The 22,903-nt window shown below is 44.5% G+C and overlaps 1 protein-coding gene across 1 annotated transcript in view; it reads left to right on the top strand.

Moving 5' to 3' along the window:
* The first annotated feature begins 4,438 nt into the window (after window positions 1–4,438).
* LOC118095496 (scavenger receptor cysteine-rich domain-containing protein DMBT1-like) overlaps window positions 4,439–22,903 on the top strand; it is a 37,738-nt gene continuing 19,273 nt past the window's right edge. Inside the window, exons 1-5 of the mRNA XM_088654730.1 lie at window positions 4,439–4,451; window positions 5,648–5,995; window positions 14,034–14,339; window positions 16,356–16,682; window positions 19,417–19,722. Of these exons, the coding sequence (XP_088510856.1) occupies window positions 4,439–4,451; window positions 5,648–5,995; window positions 14,034–14,339; window positions 16,356–16,682; window positions 19,417–19,722 (1,300 nt within the window). The remainder of the gene's footprint in view (window positions 4,452–5,647; window positions 5,996–14,033; window positions 14,340–16,355; window positions 16,683–19,416; window positions 19,723–22,903) is intronic.

The raw sequence follows: 22,903 nt of genomic DNA, 5'->3' as shown, positions 1-22,903 counted from the left end.
GAGTCTAGGTTTGGCAATCCAAATTCAGATTCTGAACTCCAAATCTTCAGAACTGCCATTCACTTCCATTCACTCTTTTGGTCACAACTGTTTTGTTTTTACACTTATGAGTATTAAATTTGGAGAAACTGAAGTCCTTCAATATGGAATTAACCCCAAGAACAGTTGGGAACATAGCCCCAGGGTTGGTTTTTAAAAATTTTGTTGTTGTTGTTTAGTCGTTTAGTTGTGTCCGACTCTTCGTGACCCCATGGACCATAGCACGCCAGGCACTCCTGTCTTCCACTGCCTCCTGCAGTTTGGTCAAACTCATGTTCGTAGCTATGAGAACACTGTCCAACCATCTTGTCCTCTGTCGTCCCCTTCTCCTAGTGCCCTCAATCTTTCCCAACATCAGGGTCTTTTCCAGAGAGTCTTCTCTTCTCATGAGGTGGCCAAAGTATTGGAGCCTCAGCTTCAGGATCTGTCCTTCCAGTGAGCACTCAGGGCTGATTTCCTTAAGAATGGATAGGTTTGATCTTCTTGCAGTCCATGGGACTCTCAAGAGTCTCCTCCAGCACCAGAATTCAAAAGCATCAATTCTTCAGCAATCAGCCTTCTTTATGGTCCAGCTCTCACTTCCATACATCACTACTCGGAAAACCATAGCTTTAACTATATGGACCTTTGTCGGCAAGGTGATGTCTCTGCTTTTTAAGATGCTGTCTAGGTTTGTCATTGCTTTTCTCCCAAGAAGCAGGCGTCTTTTAATTTCGTGACTGCTGTCACCATCTGCAGTGATCAAGGAGCCCAAGAAAGTAAAATCTCTCACTGCCTCCATTTCTTCCCCTTCTATTTGCCAGGAGGTGATGGGACCAGTGGCCATGATCTTGGTTTTTTTGATGTTGAGCTTCAGACCATATTTTGCGCTCTCCTCTTTCACCCTCATTAAAAGGTTCTTTAATTCCTCCTCACTTTCTGCCATCAAGGTTGTGTCATCTGCATATCTGAGGTTGTTGATATTTTTTAAAAAATTGTTTTTATTAAACAAATAAACAAGGAAAAGTACATATAGCATCTCTATTTTGATTCATAGTCTTTTAAGTCCCTTAAATCATATATAAAAAACATTACTGCTTTTCCCCTTGCTTCTCTTCCACTTTTCCAAGTCTCCCCTTCAGTCTGCCTGAATTCTCAAAGCAAGAAGCCTGCCTCACAGGAAGCAGGACTATTTTTAGCCTTATGGCTTGTCCCTTTATCTTATCCATTGTCCTACTTTCAAAATGATCATGCAGAAGAGAACTACATCTTGTCTCATGTGCTACCTCACTCTCTGGAATTTGCTTTCCTTAGGCATGATGTTAGATTCAGATGCTGAAGACTCAAGTCGAGTGGAAATCAAGTTGGTGGACGGCTCACATCACTGCCGTGGAAGAGTTGAATTGCTGCATAATGGCCAGTGGGGCACAGTATGCGGTCACTACTGGGGCCTTGAGGATGCCAGAGTTGTATGCCGGCAGTTGGCCTGCGGCGATGCAGAATCAGCCCTACAGGCTGCCGAATTTGGAAGTGGCACTGGCCCTATCTGGCTGGATGATGTCAGATGCACAGGGACAGAATCCAACCTCTATCAATGCCCCAAAATGCCATGGGGAGAACATGACTGCAAACATGAGGAGGATGCAGGTGTTGTGTGCTCAGGTGAGTTCATAACTATGGATTGATCCTACATGTTTGTTGGTTTTCACATTATCAGGATTTATTTATTTCAAATATTTACAGCCTGCTCTTCATGGCTAAGATGGCATCTCAGAGCAGATTACAATTCTGAAAAACAAAAGGAAAAACCCAACATTCGTCATAATAAAGCATAATAATAGGAAAAGTGAAACCATAGAATACTTTAAAAGATTAAAAAAATCCATAACAGGTCAAAACATAATAAAAATTACATGTGTATGTGTACATATGTCAGTAAATCAATCAATCGTCTTGAAACAAGGTTACAGATGCTCATTTTATTATTTCTTTAAAATATATTTTCACACATACTGATTCCAAAATGGTGGAATCAGTATTGCTTATTTGCAGAAAACGTAGACTTTGGGCTCTGCCAGACGATCCCTGGTTGTTGTTTTTTTGGGGTTGGATTCAACTACATTCAACCACATACTGGCAAATTTAGGCTGTGAAATTAAATCTGAGTAGGAGAAGTTGTGCCGCAACTCATACAAACACACCCTGCCAAAGGATCAGACTTTTTGCCATCCTATATAATAAAGTGCAAGTGTCTCTGCGTCCAGTTTTCCATGTGTCCTGTTTTCCGCGCTACTGAGCATGTGCCCCAGGGACACAGGGATTGGATGCAGAGACTGCACGCACACACACACACATACACTCTCCCCACCCCACCCCCCACCCCTCTGCCCTGCACTGGCTCAATAAGCAGTTAAAACAGAGGCCACCAGATGGAAGGCAGGAGCAGGCAGCAAGGCCCCTAAGCAGGGCAGGCCCTCTCTCAACGTGCCCAAGGGCCTGAGGAGGAAGCCGGGACGACCAAAAAATCGAGGCCCTGGCTTCTCCTCACTAACAGGCCCGAAATTGAGGCCCAAACAGCGCAAGCAACCGGGAGACCCCCGCTGGGCCGAAACAGCCAGGAAAGGCGCAGGGAGGCCACCGAATGCTCAGCGCCAACTGCGGGACCCTCAGAAAGTGCCGGGGTGGGCGCAAGCCCCGCGGACGGCAAAGCTCCCTCCCGGACGCCGCAGGCGACTGAAAAACAGCCGCGGAGGCCAACAAAAGTAGCGGGAGCCACCCCCACCCCCACCACCCCCGAAAAACTGGGCGTACACCCCGGAGCAGCCGCCCGGGCCGTCCAGGAGACAGAATTCGGCCACTGGGCCCTGGCAGCAGCAGCGCTATTGATGGGGAAAAAATAGGAACCAAACGGCAGGCACAAAAAGCGCGCGAAAACAGGGTGGTGAGGGATCCGCACTCCAAACACAAGCTTCGGAGGGGGTAAAGGAAGAAATACCCCCGCACCCCCCCCAGCCGAGCCCGGGCTGTAAAGGTAAAAAAAGGGGGGGCTTTGGCTTGGGGTTTGGGAACCGGGGGGGGGAGAAAATTAGGGATAAATTAAGGATCAAAGGGAGGGGGGAGGAACAATCAATTAGACGAGGAATAAAAGCCCCCCACGCGCCGCTGCCACCGAAAAAGGCCGAATGTTCTAGCGCTCGTTTATTAAACGGGCTGAATGACACTAGTAAGGAGAATAATGGGAGAACGCACTGGGTAGTTTGAGATGTCACCTAGCTTTCCTTCAAACCAATCAGCATCACAGCTCAATAAACAAGTCATCTGGAAGCACCGTCAACCCAATCAGGGTTGGCCAACTGTCGTTTGCTTGTTTTGCTCTTCTCACGTTTCAGGAATGTAGAAGCAGATGTAGAGCATGGAATAACAGCGGGGGGGGGGTGAGAGTGGAGAGAAATGCTAAGTGTGTGATTCACAACTGATTGCAGAGGGTTGGCAGGTGTATGTCCATAGTACCTAGCTTCACTAGTGATAAATATGGTTCTTTGGCATATGAAAGACTTTTAAACAGTATGCCTTCTTTTTCTCCCTCTCAGTCCTGCAGGTACATTAGCATGAAGGAATGGCCCCCTCAACAGACTCCAGCTAGGATAGCTCATTGGAACCTCCACTGTCAGAGGCAGGATACTGGGTATTTAAGACAAAGGATATAGGATGGTCACCACTGCTATGTGGGGCTTGTGAGCAGCTAATGGCACCTAGAGGGTGTGGGTGGTCTTATCCGGCTGGTCTTATCCAGCAAGATAGTAGTTATGCTCTTCTAAGCTATCCACTTATTCTAACTTGATGTTTCTTTCAACATAATTGCACAACGGAGCTGTCCCCCTTAGACTGCTCCTCTTACCCACTATCCTGAATTTGCTTTACCCAGGTGTGAATAATCCAACAGTTATTGCAGATTTAGGCCTCGTAGAAATCAGGCTGGTGGAAAGCCGAAATCGCTGCTGTGGAAAGGCTGAAATTTTCCTTAATGGTCAATGGAACATTGTTTGTGACAATGGCATGAATATTGAGAAAGCCAGAGCTATATGCCAACAGCTAGACTGTGGAGATGTAATCCTCACTACAGAGGAGGAACAATGGAGAACAGGAATCACACTAAGAAATACCTATTGCGCAGGAACAGAATCAGCCATCCATCAGTGCCAAGGAGGGGTGTTCTTAATGAAATGTCATTATGCTGTTCTTGTGTGTTCAGGTAAGTTCAAAAACTAAGGCGTGATCTGCCCTTTCCCAGACCCTGAAGGCAGCCAGTGCAAAGCCTTTGCCAGACCTGTTCCTATTCTCACAACACAGACCATAATTGTTGTCAAAATCATACAAAATCACATGAGTCATATAGAGGGGTAGAGACTGAGGGCACAGAATGGTCCTTTATGGTAGGGATGCCATGGGTCAGGGGTGCCCACCGCCGTAACGTGCCTGCACATTGTGTGTGTGACGTCACACGCACAGCGCGCGATGTTGCACCACGTTTTTTGAGGGGTGCTCCCCCCAAAAAATGACGCAATGTTGTGCATCATGTGTGTGATGTCACACATCTGTGTTACGGTGGCTGCTGGCGGCTCCTCTTCCTCCTCTCTGCCACCAGCAAGGCACCCTTTTTCGTGGGGAGGGGCTCAGATGTGGAGGCAGAGAGACTCCTATTGGATAAATTGATCTTTAGCTGGCACAAATAATTTACAGTGGTTGGTGACAGCCTTATTTGCAAGGGGAAAGGAATCCATAAATGGGGGGCATCGCTGCATATTGTATTAAAGGTTGCCATGGGAATTGACAAGAAAAGTAGTAGCAATAACCCAAACACTCCTAATCTACTGCAGAAAATTGTAAGACCAGACTGATCTTCAAGATTCAGCAGGGAAAGCTTTTCATGGCAAGGAATAGAAGAAAGATCTGCTACAAATTTGTGCCTTTTGAGCTGCTCTCATAATTGCAAGCGGGAACCTGGTTAAAACAAAACCACCTCTGTAAACATAAGATTAATTTACCGCATACATTTCATGTGGTGAATATTTGTTATGCATGTGCTGACCACTGGCATTTCCCACATCAGAGTAAAGGTTTAGGAGGGCTCCTGGAGGTGCTAAATGCTGCTAGAAGAGGACAGCTCCTCTCCCCCTGCTGTCACTCAAATCTGAGCATGGTCAGTGCAAATGGAGCAGCCACCATCAACAGGAATGGTTTACTTAGGATTACTTATATGCTAAGTGATGTAGTGATGAAAGGTGGTTTTTAAATACTTTTTATCTATTGGTCCGCTGTGAGTAGTGCAAAGAATCAAAAGGCTATCTTTCTAAGTTTGCTATGGGTATATTTCTATGTCATCTTTTCTGCCTAAAAGCTTATAAACAGCTGACAAAACAATATAAAAAACAAAAACCAATAAAATTCCAGCAAGGAGGATGGGATGGCTCCCAGCTTCATGCCCTGACTGACTGACTGGTTGCTGCTCCCCTTTATCTCACCCACTTTTTATATCCTGTGGCTACCGGTACTTGCAGAATGGTTATACACAGGATGAATTTCTGTAATCCCATTTCCTCACCCACTCTCTGGCATTTGCTTGACCCAGGTGCAGCTTCAGACTCAGATGCTGCAAAGTCATCCCAAGCGGAGATCAGGCTGGTAGGAGGTTCAAGTCACTGCAGCGGAAGGGTTGAAGTGCTCCTTCATGGCCAGTGGGGCAAAGTTTGTGGTCACGGCTGGGACATGGAGGATGCCAGAGTTGTATGCCGGCAGTTGGGCTGCGGAGATGCAAGATCAGCCCTATGGAATGCAGAATTTGCAAGAGGCACTGCCCCCACCTGGCTGAATGATGTCCGATGCACAGGGACAGAATCAACTCTCAGTCAATGCCCAGCAAGGTCTTGGGGGGAACTGAAATGCAATTATCTAAATGCTGCTGCAGTTGTATGCTCAAGTAAGTTCATTATCTGCATTACTGTACTTCAAATAAGAAGCCTTGGGAAGAAGTAATTCCTATCCTGGAATTGGTGCAGGTGTTTGCAGCACTGTTGTCATGGACTGACTCATATCCACCAACTGCCCTAAGTGTAACTGGTGTGGTGGCACAGGGCACAGAGCTTCTGGGGCTGTGCAGCAGGCGCCATCACTATTACGGCCAATAGAAGGCAAGAAGTTGGGGAGGCAGGCTTCGGCCTCACAGGGTGCCACTGAAATTTGAGTTGCCAAGGTATGCAGCTGAGTGGGGGAAAGGAGTGGGACTGGCAAGGCAGGGAGTCAGGCTTGTGGCTGGCTGAAGTGAGCCTAGGGGCAAGGAGCAGGACGAAAGCAGCTGTGGGGGGGGGCAGAATTACAGGAGCCTCTCCTGACTGCAGCAGGTCTCTCCCTTCGTATGAGCCCTGGCTCCTCTTGCTGCACTAATTCTCTCTTGGCTGCAATGCACTCCCTAGGAATAAATACCTTTAAACTCCATGCAACTTTCTGCTGAGTAAACATGCTACACATTGCAGTGTGATGGTCTTCCCTGGCACCAATCTCTCTTTTTTTTTATAGTTATTTATTAAATTTTCCAAAATAAACACATTTAAAACATTATACAAGACAAACAAACACATAAACAAACATTCAAAAATACAAACATCCCAAAAAAACATGCTCCGCCGAGCTTGACTTCCCTCCCTCCCCTCAAAAGGTTTTCTAATCAGTTCTTATCTCGCAGTTCCTTTGTATCTAATCTTTAGGGTCAATTCGTAGGATTTATTTCACGCCTGCAAGTGTCTTTAAACCTTTACAGTTTATTTCCATATAGTCCACAAATTTACTCCAATCCCTTAGAAACCTTGTCTCCCTCTGGTTTCGAATCCTGCTAGTCAGTCTCGCTAATTCTGCATATTCAATCATCTTTGTCTGCCAGTCTCCAATTGTCGGTAAGTCCTGGGTTTTCCATTTTTGGGCTAATAATGTCCTCGCCGCGGTTGTCGCATATAAGAAAAGGGTACTATCCTCCCTAGTTATCTCTTGGCCTATCAGTCCTAACAGAAAGGCCTCTGGTCTTTTGGGAAAAGTATATTTAAATATCTTTTTCAGTTCGTTATATATCATTTCCCAATATCCTTTAACCTTTTCACATTTCCACCACATATGATAAAAGTCCCCTTCCTTTTCATTACATTTCCAGCACATTCTGTTACTCATTCTATACATTTTCGCTAATTTCACTGGAGTTAAGTGCCATCTATACATCATCTTCCAAACATTCTCTTTCAAAGCAGTACATGCTGTAAATTTTATTGTTTGGTTCCATAATTTCAACCACGCATCATATTCAATATTATGCCCAAAATCCTTAGCCCATTTTATCATTACCTCTTTCGTCAACTCATCTTTAGTATACCACTCTACCAGCAAGTTATACATTTTGGACAACAATTTTACTCTGCCCCCTAGCAACTCTGTTTGAAATTTGGACCTTCTCTCCTCAAAACCAATTTTTTTATCTTGCACAAATACATCATTAATTTGATGATATTGCAACCAACTCGTCAAATATACTTTCACCTCTTCATACGGTTTCAGTTGCCAACCTTGTTCCGATTGTCTTAGAAAATTTTCATATGTTGGTCTCTCACCTTCCATATTCACTTTTTTCACTATGATCACTTCCATTGGTGAGATCCACCATGGCGTCTTGGTCTCTAACAAGGCTTTATTTCTTTCCCATACTTCAAATAACGATCTTCTTATAACATGGTTCGTAAATCCTTTATGGGTTTTTTTCTTATCATACCATAGATATGAATGCCAACCTGCTCTGTTGTCAAATCCCTCCAAGTCCAACAAGTCCGTATTTTCCAATGTTATCCATTCTTTTATCCAACAGAGACATGACGCTTCAAAGTATAATTTCAAGTCTGGCATGGAGAATCCGCCTCTTTCGGTCTTGTCTACCAATATTTTATATTTTATTCTTGGTTTCTTCCCCTGCCAGACAAATCTTTGTAAATCTTTTTGCCATTCCTTGAATTGTCTTGTCCCCTTTATAATAGGTATTGTTTGAAACAAGAATAACATTTTGGGCAATACGTTCATCTTTACAGCTGCAATTCTACCAAGGAATGACAACTTCCTCCTATTCCATATCTCTAAATCTTTCTTTATTTCTTTCCATACCAATTCATAATTATCATTAAACAAATTTATATTTTTGGTTGTCATCCATATTCCAAGGTATTGTACCTTTTTTACGATCGCAATACCATATCTTTGCTGCAAATCTTCCTTCTCTTCTTTACCAAAATTTTTTATCATCATTTTCGTCTTTTGTTTATTCATTTTAAATCCTGCCAATTGTCCAAATTCTTCAATCACTTCTATCACTTCAGCAACACTTTCTTTGGGGTTCTCTAAAGTTACAACTACATCATCTGCAAATGCTTTCAGTTTGAATTCTTTCGCACCTAATTTAATTCCTTTGATGGATTGTTTTTCTCTAATTCTGTTTAGTAGCACTTCCAAGACCGTAATGAACAATAACGGGGACAGCGGGCATCCCTGTCTGGTCCCCTTTGTGATTTCAAATTCATCTGTCAAAACATTATTTACTATCAATTTTGCTCTTTGTTCCGAATATATTGCTTCAATCCCATTCAGGAAACATCCCCCTACCTTCATCTTTTCCAGGTTCTTTTTCATAAAATGCCAAGATATATTATCAAAAGCTTTCTCTGCATCAATGAACATCAGCGCCGCAGGTTTATCTATCCTAACCTCCAAGAATTCTATCACGTCTATAATATGTCTTACATTATCTTTTAATTGTCGGTTAGGTAGAAAACCTGCTTGGTCTTTATGGATCAAGTCCTTCAAGATCTCTTTCAATCTTGTTGCCATTATATCTGCAAAAAGCTTATAGTCATTATTCAATAATGAAATTGGTCTGTAGTTTTTTACGTCTAAACCATCTGAACCTTGCTTCGGTATCAAAGTTATATAAGCTTCTTTCCATGTGTTTGGGGTCTTTCCTCCTTGAAGTATGTTATTCATTACTTCCACTAATACAGGGATCAACTGTCCATTCAGTACTTTATAATATTTTGCCGATAGTCCATCCGGTCCTGGCGCTTTTCCTTGCTTCATCTTCTTTATCGCATTCTGGATTTCTTGTGCAGTTATTGAGGCATTTAATATATTCTTCTCTTTTTCCATAATTTGCTTTAACTTATGTTTCTCCAAATATTCATTTATCTTTCTAGCATCTTCTTTTCCTTTACTATACAGGTTTTTATAATAATTTTGAAAGGCCCTTCTGATTTCTTTTGGGTCTTCAATTATTTCTTCCTGAACTTTAATTTTGTTTATTATATTTTGATTTTATCTTTTCCTCAGTTGCCAGGCCAACCATTTCCCTGTTTTATTTGCCGATTCAAAATTCTTTTGTTTCATCTGCTTTATCTTCCACTCTATTTCCTGATTCACCAACATGGAGAATTGTGTTTGCAACATCTTTATATTATTCTTAATTTGCTGATCGTACGGTTTGTCGATCAGCCTCTTCTCATTCTCCATGAGGTGTCTCAGAATTTCTTCTTTCTTCTTTTCTTTATTTTTCTTTAAATAACTGTTTTTTTGTATTAAATAGCCTCTCATTACTGCTTTACTTGCGTCCCAGACTATATCTATTCCAGTTTCTTTATGCAAATTCCAATGGAAATAATCCTTCAAGATTTCTTTTGCTTTTTCCACAGTTTCTTTATTTTCCAACACTTCTTCATTCATTCTCCATCTAAAGGAATTCTGTTCTTTCCCTCTCATCTCCAAGAATACTGGATTGTGGTCCGACAATGTCCGTGGCGTTATTTCACTTTTTGTTGTCCTGGGTACTAATTCTTTAGAAATCCACATATGATCAATTCTTCCCGAACTTTGGTTTGGTTCTGAAAAAAAGGTAAATTGTTTCGTCGTCGGGTGTTTCACTCTCCATACATCTACTAGCCCCAGATTTTCCGTAAGTTCAAAGAACGATTTAGGTAATTTTCCATCATGCTTCCTCTTTTTTGTTCTGTCCAATTCAGGTATCGCAACTCCATTAAAATCACCTAGCAAGATAATCTTTTGATCCATGTATTCTATTAAATCTTCCTCCAACTTCTTAAAAAATTCTGCCTTGTTTTCATTCGGTGCGTAAATTCCAACCAAAAACATTTTTTCTCCATAAAATGTTATCTGTACAACGATCACTCTTCCCTCTTCGTCTCTCGAGATCAATTTCGGATCCAATTTCTCTTTCACATAAAAGACTACTCCTCTCTTTTTATTAGCAATTGAATTTATAAACTCTTTTCCTAATCCTTTATTGATTAAAATATGACTATGTTTCTTCGCTACATGAGTTTCTTGCAAACAAATCACATCCAGACTCCTTTTCTTCAAAATATGTTCAATCTTATTTCTTTTCTTCTTATCATTTAATCCATTTACATTCCATGACAACACCTTGAGTGCCATGTTCAAATTCTGTTACAAGATCTGATTTAGTCTTGGATGGGTATTTTATTACTATCTTTATCCTCTTCCTCCTCCTCCTCTGGTTTAGATTCTTCCCCCGATTCTCCTTCTTCTTTATCTTCTTCCTCTTCTTCTCTCTTTTTCTCTTTTTTCTTCTTTGGTCTAACGTCTTCTTCTTCTTCCTCCGTCTCTGCAGCCAAAATTGCTAAACTTGGTTCCAACGGCCCCAGGAACTTCTCATATTTCCTTAGAAATTTCCCGATGTCTAACATACTCGTCAATATATGTTTCTTCTCTTTGTAATAGAACATTATTCCTTCGGGATACTCCCACTTATGTTGTACTCCGTTCTTCCTCAGTAGAGACACCATTGATTTATACGCGTCCCGTTTGCGAAGGAACCTTCCCGGTATTTCTTTAAAGACGATTATGGGTCTTCCTCCGATAATTAACTTGTTAGTAAAACTTAATTTCAAAATCTCATTCTTCATTTCCATTGAATTGAAGATCACCAAGCAATCTCCTGGTGCTTTTCTTGCTCTGGCTTTGGCCGATTTTACTCTAATCCTAAATGCAGTGACAATGGAGTTACTCACTTCTTCGTCTGTTTTCTCCATCCATTTCGCTAGTTCTGCGGTGATTTTTGCTTTAATATCTTCATCTTGTTCCTCTGGTATACCTCTTAATTTCAGATTTAATTGTTTTTGCTTCATTTCCATCATTGCCAAGTTATCCAACATCTGTTCATGGGCCTTATCTAATTTATCAACTTTTTCTTTCACCTTATCCGATTGTTTCTTGACATCTCTAATTTCTTTCTGATTTTTCTTCACCGCTTCATCAGTTACTTTGGATCTCACTGTTAAATCCTTTATTTTTGTTGTGAGGTCCCCCACTGCCCCTTCCACCTTTTCAAATTTTTTATCTAGATTATCCTGTACTTCCCCTAACTTCTTTTCCATGCGTTTCTCATTTTGTCTTAATTCATCTTTAATTTTCTGCCATAAAACGTCCAGATCCTTGACTTCTTCTTGCTTTGATCCTCTTCTCTCTGATGGTGTTGCCGATCCTTTTTCCCCATCTTTAATCTCTTTTCCTGCCATTTTTCAAATTATATCTGAAATTATAATTTTATCCTCTAGGTGGCGCTCCTATTTCAAATATTACAAATTTAAAGAGATGTAATACCCCAATGTCCCCCAGGTGGAGCTCTAATACCAAAATTATAAATGCATGCAATACTGGGCTAACCCCCAGATGGCGCTCTAATACACTTCCAATATACTTTCCAAATAATCATGCAATAATTTTCTGCCCACCGGGTGGCGCCCCTCTTCTCCCCTCTCAGTACTTTTCCATCCACCACTCAAACAATGCAATACACAGATATAGTTTTGTCTATTGTTCTATTAGTTAGTTTCCCTTTCCCTTTCCTTTCCCGTCTTCAGCCACTCACTGGCCTAATCCACCACGGTACCTGTAAAAAAGAAGCCAAGTCCCGCAACTCTTCAGCCTCTTGATGGCCTAATCCAAAATTTTAGAGGGAAAATATAAACTTTAAACACCAAAGCCACAGCAAGTCAGAACCAGGTCTTCACAGGAGAAATCAGGCGTCGAAAATCCAAACAATAAAAGCAATGGAAGGAGGGGGTATAACACAAAAGAGAAGATAAATCCTCTTCAGCCACTGCTGGCTTAATCCACTTGGATCCTCTGCCGATCCCAAGGGAGCGAAGAGATCGGGTTTCGCTGCACTCTCCAACAAAATAAAAGTGTGTGTATATATATATATGCAAAGCCCACCGGCTAATACATACAGTTAAATAAGTTCTTTCCCCTCCTCAGTGTTGCTACAATTTAAATTCTTTTCCACCTTTCACTCCCTTCACCAAGGGTTTAACAAAGTTAAACGTTGCTACGTAGCAGACAAGTCTTTGAGCTGAAATCAGACACTTATAGCCTGAGGCTCACAGCAGGGTCCGTTTTCCCAGCAAGAAGACAAAGTAACTCTTTAAAGAACTCCCATTCACTTCTTAAACAAAAAAAAAAAAGAACAGCTGCCTCGTTACAAAGTAACAAAGGACTTTGGCATACCTCACTCAGCAGGCAGTTTCACTTTTGAGTTCTCCATTCCTGCGATTTCACAACTGCGTCATAGACACACCGCTGCTGGGACGGACTCCCTTTTTGCGCCCTCAGCCATCCAAATTCGCCAAATATCTCAGGTAATCCTTAATTTCCTTCTATATATCACGAATTTATTCTTTTTTGGAAGTTCACCGCTTCACATCAGGAGCCAGAGACTGCGCTTAATGGGGCTAGTGGTCTTCTCCCTTTCGCGTCCGCAGCTCGATCCCTTCCTCGGTTCTTAACAGCAAAAAACCGGGGTGCAGGAGAGCACGCTGGACGCCGCTGGGTGCCACGACCCCCAGGGTAACCCCCCCTAGGGTTTAGGAGGATCGCAGAGCCTTTGCAATGCCTCCGTGCGCCCCCAAAAAGCTCAGGACTCCCCGAGGGGTTGTCCTGCGCTCCCTTTAAGATGTCCGCGGGAACCGGAAGCCTTCCCTGGCGCCAATCTCGGCAAGTTTTCCAACAAGCCCTGGAAACAAATTTGAAATGGGTTGTGTGGCAAGAGAGCTGGAATTGGGCATAAACCTCTGACATCATTTCTTGCAGACTTGTAGGTGTGATGTGGCTCTCAGCTTGGTTTTTTGGTTGTCAGCTGTGGACTCAGCTATACAGCTGCAAATAAAACAATTTGAGTTTAAGTAAAAATCTTGCAAAGGTGCCTAAGTATCAAATTGCTAAGTGCTTTTCTGATTTCAGCTGACCTCTTATTCCAGAGGGCTGGAGCTGCAATATGAAAAGCACAGTCTCCACACATTCTAAGCCCACATTTGGAGTATGCTGTGCTCCCCATCTGAGGAGTGGAGTTGCCAGGCAGGGAGATAGGTATACTCATAGGTAAACTGGTCCTAAGCTGCTACTGGCTTTATATGCTAATGCCCCTATTTTCATCTGAGGAATGTTGGAGGGTAAGCTGGCTGGATGCAGCTCCTGACAATTGTTCCCCTTCCACTGCAGTTTGTCTTCTGACAAGTCATTGTTCTCACTGTGGACTGTGGTAAAATTATGCAATTAATTACATATTTTATGGCGCCACTATATTTTCCTGCCTCATTCATTTTAGTGCAAAGGAAACACAATGGAATTGGGGAGCAAACGCCACCAATTGCATCTTTTGGGGCCTCAAAGCAACAACATAGAATATCGATTGTATTTGCTGGATTGATTTCCATTCTGGACATGGGATGAATCAACAAATATCTGCAATGGCTGCATCTGTTTCTATTTTCATTACTACTGACTAAAATCCCTATGTGATCTTCCCCTCCACCTGCATGAATCTTAATATGAGCAGCAAGACATGCAGGCATTTCTGTAGGTTTCCTCCTTGGATGTGTTACTATAAGTCTTTTTTGTTCCATCAGAGCTCCATCTCATAAATGGCTCGAGTAACTGCTCTGGACGGATAGAGGTGTTTCACAACCAGCTGTGGGGGTCCGTCTGTGGCACTGGCTGGGATTTACAGGATGCCAACGTTGTATGTGGAGAAATGGGGTGTGGAAATGCCTTAAGAGTGCGAAGTGAAGCTTGGTTTGGCCAAGCATCTGGTCCCATTTGGCTGGGGAGAGTTAATTGTACAGGAGAAGAAACATCCTTCTATGAATGCCCTAGAGGTCCCTGGGGAGAGCACAACTGCAGCCACAGCCAGGATGCAAGTGTGGAGTGCTCAGGTAAGGCAAGGTTCTCTCTTAGGAGTCACTCAACAAAAACCTCTGTAGGGGGAAGTTTTGAAAATCCCAACTACCAAGTTCAGATTATTATTGCAGTATATCCAGTTATCTCCTTCATGGATCACTGCCTTGTCATCGCAAAGGGGCTTGAATAACTCTGAGAAGCTATGAGCTATGCTGTGCAGGGCAACCCAAAATGGACAGGTCATAGAGTTTTGACTAAACGTGATCCACCTGGAGCAGGAACTGGCAAGCCACTCCAGTATCCCTGCCAGAAAACTCCATGGACGAAGACAACAGGCATATAAAAGTTATGATGCTGGAAGATGAGCCCCTCAGGTCGGAAGGTGTCCAACATGCTACTGAGGAAGAGCGGAGGACAAGTACAAGTAGATTAAGAGCTGATGAAGCAGCTGGGCCAAAGCCGAAAGGTTGCTCAGTTGCAGATATGCCTGTAAGCGAAAGGAAAGTCTAGTGCTGTAAAGAGAAATATTGCATAGGAACCTGGAATGTAAGAACCATGGATAATGGTAAGCTGGATGTGGTCAAAAATGAGATGGCAAGAATAAATATTGACATCCTGGGCATCAGTGAACTAAAATGGACAGGAATGGGCGGATTCAGTTTGGATGACCATGGTATCTACTACTGTGGGCAAGATTCCCATAAAATAAATGGAGTGGCCCTCACAGTCAACAAAAGAGTGGCGAAAGCTGTACTGGGATGCAATCTCATAAATGATAGAATTACCTCGATATGAATCCAAGGCAGACCTTTTAACATCACAGTAATCCACCGCGGGTGGCGCTGTGGGTTAAACCACAGAGCCTAGGGCTTGCCGATCAGAAGGTTGGCGGTTTAAATCCCCACAACGGGGTGAGCTCCTGTTACTCGGTCCCAGCTCCTGCCAACCTAGCAGTTTGAAAGCACCTCAAAGTAGGAAGGTAAACGGTGTTTCCGTGTGCTGCTCTGGTTCGCCAGAAGCGGCTTTGTCATGCTGGCCACATGACCTGGAAGCTGTACGCCGGCTCCCTCAGCCAGTAAAGCGAGATGAGCGCTGCAGCCCCAGAGTCGGTCACGACTGGACCTAATGGTCAGGGGTCCCTTTACCTTTAATCCAAGTTTATGTACCAACTACTGGTGCTGAAGAAACTGAAATTGACCAATTCTATGAAGACTTACAACACCTGAAGGAAACATCTTCTGTCCCTGAAACCATATTACAGAGGTTCACATGTTACATTAAATGAGTGTAAACAATACATAATAGTAGAGCTGTAAAAACCAGCAAGTGTGCACTCTTTCACAGAAACACTTGCACACATGTAGAGGCAAAACAAAATAAAAAAAATTCCTTCCAGCAGCACCTTAGAGACCAACTAAGTTTGTCATTGGTATGAGCTTTCATGTGCATGCTCACTTCTTCAGATAGGAAAGCTCATACCAATGACAAACTTAGTTGGTCTCTAAGGTGCTCCTGGAAGGATTTTTTTAAAATTTTGTTTCGACTACATCAGACCAACACGGCTACCTACCTGTAACTAGAAACACGTAGAGACAGTATTAACTGTGATTCCCTCCTGGGGTTGGGTGAGCTCCCTGTTTTGACTTTGGGGGTGAAGGGGTCCCCCAGGGCTGCAGGGGAGGGTGCCTGGGAAAGAGAGAAGGGGCAGGACAGAAGCCCAGACAGTAAAATGGCTGGTGGGCTTAGAGCAGGCATCCCTAAACTGCGGCCCTCCATATGTTTTGACCTACAACTCCCATGATCCCTGCCTAAGAAGACCAGTGGTCAGGGATGATGGGAATTGTAGTCCAAAACATCTGGAGGGCCGAAGTTTGGGGATGCCTGGCTTAGAGCATCAATGGCACCCTCTGGAGGCTTCACCTCAGGCAAAATTTCTGGCTAAGCACCCTGACTTTATTAATCCTTTCATGCATTAATTAGATTTAAGCCTGTTGGTTATATGAGGCTGATTATCGCACAGAAACAACAAATGTGCCTTTTAAAAATTCTAGAACCACCAGAAGTCAGATTGGTGAACGGCTCAAGCTTTTGTTCTGGAAGGGTGGAGGTGCTTCACAACCAGCAGTGGTGGACACTGCGTTCTCATTTCTGGAATCTGCATGGTGCCCAAGTGCTGTGCAGGGAAGTTGGCTGTGGATCTGCATTGTCAGCCCAGGAAGGACCTCACTTCGGAATAGGACATGGCCCCTTCTTGCTGGAAGATATTGTCTGTACTGGGGGAGAATCTGCTCTCAGATACTGTCGAATAAAGTACATACAGGGAGCAAAAAAAATAGATGCTGAAGACCATTGGGAAGATGTTGGTGTTGTGTGCTCAGGTAATGGGTGTGAATGCCATACTGTGGACATAGAAATTGGTTTTTAAGTTAAATCAGTCTGTCTCTTTTGTTGGCAGCATATTGGTATTGGTAGTCATGAGAAGGGGAAAGAGATACACTCCACAATACATCTTTCCTTTTTCCCACATCTCTCTCCATTTTTGTGCTTATGTCTGACACAAAATCTAATCTTGTAGCTCTTATATTTTCAAAGGGTGGATCTTGGAAGTTTAGAAGGGTTTTTTAATGCAATGGTGGGGAACAATTGACACACAGGCCATATGCACTGCAAAGGAGAGTTCCCTTATACAGGCCACATCATAGGTTTTTGCTTGGAGGGAAACTTGCTATTGGAATGAATGGTTTTTCCTCTAGACTAAAAGCTGTGTTTGAAAGATTAGGGGAGGGATACTGCACTGTGATTCCTGTGCTGAAAATGGCTCCCACCGACTACGATAGGCCCTGAATAAAAGCCTTTCATTTGGTGTACAGTCAGGCCCGGTGCGTCCATTTAGGCGGACTAGGCCATTGCCTAGGGTGCAAAAATGGAGGGGGCGCTGCCGAGCGTGCCCCGCAAAAAACCCGCCGTGCCACCGCCACCCTCCCAAGGCGCACGCTCGCGCTCCTCCCGCCTATGAAAAGGACGCTGAGAGCTCCCCAGCGGCGGCAGGCGCAGCGAGCGAGTGGCGGCAGTAGTGGCGGCAAGCGCCCACAGCCGAAGACTTCAGCTATGGGCGCTGCCGTCGCCTGCCTGCTCACCAAGGAGCTCACAGCGTCCCCTCCACAGGTGGGAGGAGCGTGAGCCAAAAGAAGAGCTCAGCGCCCTCCCGCCTATGGAGGAGACGCTGTGAGCTCCCCAGCAGCTGCAGTGAGCAAGCGGCGGCAGCGCCCGCAGCTGAAGCCTTCAGCTATGGACGCTGCTGCCGCCGCTGCTCACTCACTGCAGCCGCCGCCACTGAGGAGCTCAAAGCATTCCCTCCACAGGCAGGATGGCGCCGAGCTGCCCTCTTGGCTCGTGCTCCTCCCGCCAATGGAGGGGACGCAGGGGTATCGGCGTGCGTGCGTCATGACGCATGTGCGCCCGGGGGGCGCCAGAAGGTCTTTTGCTTGGGGCGCAAAAAGCCCTAGCGCCGCGCCTGTGTACAGTGGTACCTCGGTTTGTGACCGCAATCCGTTCCGCAGAGGCAGTTGCTCGCCGAATTGGTCGCTCATCAAAGGCACGCTTCTGCGCATGCGCGAAGTGCCGATAGAGCGCTTCTGCACACACACACGCTGCGCCGATCGCTTCTGCGCACGCGCAAGCTGCGCAGATCGCATCTGCACATCCGATGCCGCGGAACCTGGATGTAAACACTTCCGGGTCTGTGGCGGTCGCTCGCCGAAGTGGTTGCTCGCCGAGGTAGGCGTGAACTGAGGTTTGACTGTAATAGCAGTTCCCCTGGCCCCCCACCAACACTAAATGTGCCACAAAGGGCAATTTTTGGGTTGGGCTGCAGCTGAGGAGTGGAGTCATCCTCCTGTCCCCATGAACTGCAGCTTGGAGCTTGAGTACCTATAGAAAACCCTCAGCAGAGAAGGTCAAACCAAATGATTTGTGTGTCAACTGAATTGACATGTAAGAAGAACAAGAGGCACTGTTTCTGGAGTTTCTGCTTGTGGGATTTTATATTCCAGGCCACATGTCTCAGGTTTGAGATCAGAGACTTGGTTTTGTTGCTTTGGCAGCAGTACGTGAGGGGAAAACAACTTGACTCAATCTCCCCTTTTGTTGTCTGCCTGTTGGTCTAAGTCCTATGACAAGAGAGGCTTTGAGCATGCTCAGAGTGCATTTCCTGGGCCCTGGATATTTTGCTGCTATTGGCAAAACAGGAAATTCTACCTACCACTTGCATTGCCACCACTATGCACCCACTGACACCCACCTTTTCCACTCCATTTCTACTGCCCACTTGCCCACTTATAATAAAATAATAATAATTTATTATTCTACCCCACCCATCTGGCTGGGTTTCCCCAACCACTCTGGGCAGCTCCCAACAGAATATTAAAAACACAATAAAACATCAAACATTAAAAATTTCCCTAACAGGGTTGCCTTCAGATGTCTTCAGATGTCTTCTAAAAGTCAGACATCTGATGGGAGTGTATCTGAAGAAGTGTGCATGCACACGAAAGCTCATACCAAAATAAAAACTTAGTTGGTCTTTAAGGTGCTACTGAATGAATTTTTTTATTTCACAAAATAAATCAATTTTACATTACAGAATAAGAATTTGAGATTCCTATTGTACAAAATCTGGCTACCAGATCCCCTTTCTTTATAGATACAGTGGTACCTCAGAAGCCAAATGGAATCCATTCTGGAAGTCCGTTCGAGTTCCAAAACATTCGGAAACTAAGGCACGGCTTCCAATTGGCTGCAAGAAGCTTATGCAGTCAATCAGAAGCCGCAGAATTCACATGGGACGTTAGGGATCTAAAGAACATTCAAAAACTGTAACAATCATTTCTGGTTTTCAGTCGTCCAGGAGTCGAAACATTCCATTCCCAAGGCATTTGAAAACCAAGGTTTGCCTGTATCGTGGAAAGGGTGATAGGAGGATATGGGGGGGGGCAGGGTAGGTGGCTTAATTCTCAACTCCTCTATTTCATTCATTAGTTCCCAAGCTACAAACAAGGTCATATGACAGCTGTGCCTTTTTAAATTTAAAAATCCCCTCTTTTCCCCCATCAGAGATCCGCCTAGTGAATGGCCCAAGTCGCTGCTCTGGGCGGGTTGAGGTGTTTCACAACCAGCAGTGGGGGACTGTGTGTGATGCTGGCTGGGATTTACAGGATGCCCATGTTGTGTGCAGAGAACTGAGCTGCGGAAATGCCTCTCAAGCATTTGGTGGAGCCTTGTTTGGCCAAGGATCTGGTCCCATCTGGCTGGCGGGAGTCAACTGTACGGGAGAAGAAGCATCCCATACCAAATGCCCGAGAAGGTCATGGGCAGAGCACAGATGTGATCACAGCCAGGATGCAAGTGTGGCGTGTTCAGGTAATGTTGTAGGTGTTGTAGGAGAGGTTTTGTTTAGTGCACCCTGTGCAGGGCCAAACGCCCAAAGCAAGTATTTCTAGATGAAAGCTAGATGGATTCATTCTTCGGGTGGCAGAAAATAATTGAGACAGAGAGAATGGCAGAAATGTTTGCCAGGTACTCAGGTAGAAAATGCTAGCTCTAAAACTGGCATTAGTTCCTCCTAAACAGGAGCCAAGAGCTGGATCATTTATCCATCAATTTGTCCTTATGCTTAAATCTCCATATATCCCTTAAGCTTTTCTACTAAATTGAAAAGGTTGTTGTTGTTGTTGTTTAGTCGTTTAGTCGTGTCCGACTCTTCGTGACCCCATGGACCATAGCACGCCAGGCACTCCTGTCTTGCACTGCCTCCCGCAGTTTGGTCAAATTCATGTTCGTAGCTTCGAGAACACTGTCCAACCATCTTGTCCTCTGACGTCCCCTTCTCCTAGTGCCCTCAATCTTTCCCAACATCAGGGTCTTTTCCAAGGATTCTTCTCTTCTCATGAGGTGGCCAAAGTATTGGAGCCTCAGCTTCACGATCTGTCCTTCCAGGGAGCACTCAGGGCTGATTTCCTTAAGAATGGATAGGTTTGATCTTCTTGCAGTCCATGGGACTCTCAAGAGTCTCCTCCAGCACCATAATTCAAAAGCATCAATTCTTCGGCGATCAGCCTTCTTTATGGTCCAGCTCTCACTTCCATACATCACTACTGGGAAAACCATAGCTTTAACTATACGGACCTTTGTCGGCAAGGTGATGTCTCTTTGTCTCTGACAAAGACAACAGGCATATAAAATTGAAAAGGTAACACTCCCTTTCTTTGAGTCCGATTTCCTTATTTTCCGACAAATATCCAGGGAGACTACCCCGTTAGTATCCCCCATCAGAATTATTTTCTGATCCATATAATCAAACAGTTTTTCCTCTAATATTTTGTAGTATTCCAATTTTCTTTTATTTGGTGCGTATATTCCTACAATTCTTCCCTCTTCATCTTTAAAAATTTGCTGCGGGTCATATTTGTCATTTACATAAATTACCACTCCCCTGTGTGTGTGTGTGTGTGTGTGTGTGTGTGATGTTATAAATTCTTTTCCTAATCTTTTGTTTATTAAGACTCTTCTGTGCTTTTTTGCAACATGTGTTTCCTGAAGACAAATTATATCCAAATTTTGTTTTATTAAAACGTCTTCTATTTTATTTCCTTTTAATTTATTATTCAGTCCATTAACATTCCATGTCAAATGTTTCGAATCTATTCTTCCAATCTTATTACACACACACACACACACACACACACACACACACACACACACACTTTATGAGTCTTTGTTTCTCTTCTTCCTGTTTATCTCCTCTATCTTCCAGGCCTGTTTCTCCCTCAGTTATTTTGACTCCAAGCTGTTTTTATATTCCTTTCAAAACTGACTTGTCCTTACATCTATGCTTTTCCTCTTTGTATGAAAATGAGATCCTTCCAGAAATTCCCACCTGTTTTAAATTTATTGTAGAGCTTAACTGCTCAGAGCCTGAGGCTTCTCACCGCAGGGTAGTGAATGGATCCTAGCACTTGTGGCTCAATCTCGCCTCCTTCCCCCATCTTGCAGAGTGGATCAGAACCAAGATAGCTCACTAAGAGCACAGTCAGATGCCCAGCACCCTTTTGGGTTTCTTCCAGGGATACATTTACGTTTCCCCTAAATCCCTTGCAACAATCAAGTCTGCCCCAGAGTACTAGACTCACACTCCAATATCATTCGCGGCAAACTGGAAGTCCCTTAGGCATTCAGTTCTTACGCGTTCCACATTGTCCTTAGAGAAAATTGTCAGCCTTTTCCTCTAGAACAGGCACATCCAACAGGTAGATCGTGATCTATGGGTAGATCACTGGACGTCTGTGGTAGATCACTGGTAGATCACTGGCTCCCCCCAAAGAAGCTCAACAAGTTTGGCTCCCCTAAAAAAAGCTCAAAACTGTTGCCCTGCACACACACACCCCCAAACAGGGCTTTCCTCCTCCCTAAAAAAAGCTCAGCAACTTTGAGCTGAACCCCAAAAAAGGGGATAGATCACTGCCAGTCTTTAACTCTGTGAGTAGATCGCAGTCTCTTGGGAGTTCCATCTGGTACCATCTGGAAGTTGACTACCCCTGCTCTAGAACTTCTCACAAATAAGTACTGTATATTCCTGCGTATAAGAATACTTTTTAACCCAGGAAAATCTTCTCAAAAGTCGGGGATCACCTTATACGCCGGGTCGTATTTCTTATTCGGCGAGTATATCCCAAACTCTATATTTTAACTGGAAAAGTTGGGGATCGTCTTATACGCCCAGTCGTCTTTTACGTCGGAATATACGATATATAAAACTAAAGATTATACACATGGTGTAGTGCGAGGGGAATTTGGGGGAAGGATTAAACCTTGGTTCTTGCCCTGCGTAGCTTGATGGTGGGTGTTACGGTCCGGTCGGCGGGCGTCAGGACCAGAGGCAAGATGGTGGTGAAGAAGCAGGGTCGAGGAGCAAGGCAGAGGCGAAAGTCCACGGGGCACGAAGCAAGGCGAAGGCGAAGCAAGGGTCCAAGCAGCAAGGAGCAAGCAAGGCGAAGGATCCAGGAACAAGAAGCAAGGCGAAGGTCACCAGAGCCTAACTCCTGCCCATACTCCTGACAGTACTCCCCCCCCATAGGGAAACGGGGTTCCACCCCCGGTCATGGCCCAGGCTTATCTGGAAACTTCCGATGGAAGGCCCGAACCTTGGCGGGCGCGTGCACGAAGTCAGCTGGTTCCCAAGATCGTTCCAGGGACAACTGAACCTTATCCCCAACCTGGAACGCAGGCCCTTGCCACCGCCGCCGATCCGCTTGCACCTTATAGTCCGCTTTGGCCCTCTCTAGGTGCTGTGCCAGGTCGGCTTGTGTCTCCTGGATGTGGGAGACCCGATCATTGGCGGAAGGCACGAGAGAAGCTACGGGGGTGCAGGGATGATTGCGTGGGTGGCACCCTCGGAGGGCCCCAGGTTCAGGGGCCGACAAGGCATAAATGCGGCCAAAGGGTATCTCTGCTCCCGGCTGCAGATCAATGGGGCAATCATAAGTCCGATGGGGGGGGCAAAGTCTCGGCCCCTTTCTTCTCAAACACGTCCACCAAGTCCCGG

This window comes from Zootoca vivipara, chromosome 12 (genome assembly GCF_965207765.1).
Source record: "Zootoca vivipara chromosome 12, rZooViv2.hap1.1, whole genome shotgun sequence".
NCBI classification, from domain to species: domain Eukaryota; kingdom Metazoa; phylum Chordata; class Lepidosauria; order Squamata; family Lacertidae; genus Zootoca; species Zootoca vivipara.
The sequence above is the reverse complement of the archived record's forward strand: the minus strand, read 5'-3'. Positions and strand labels throughout refer to the sequence as shown.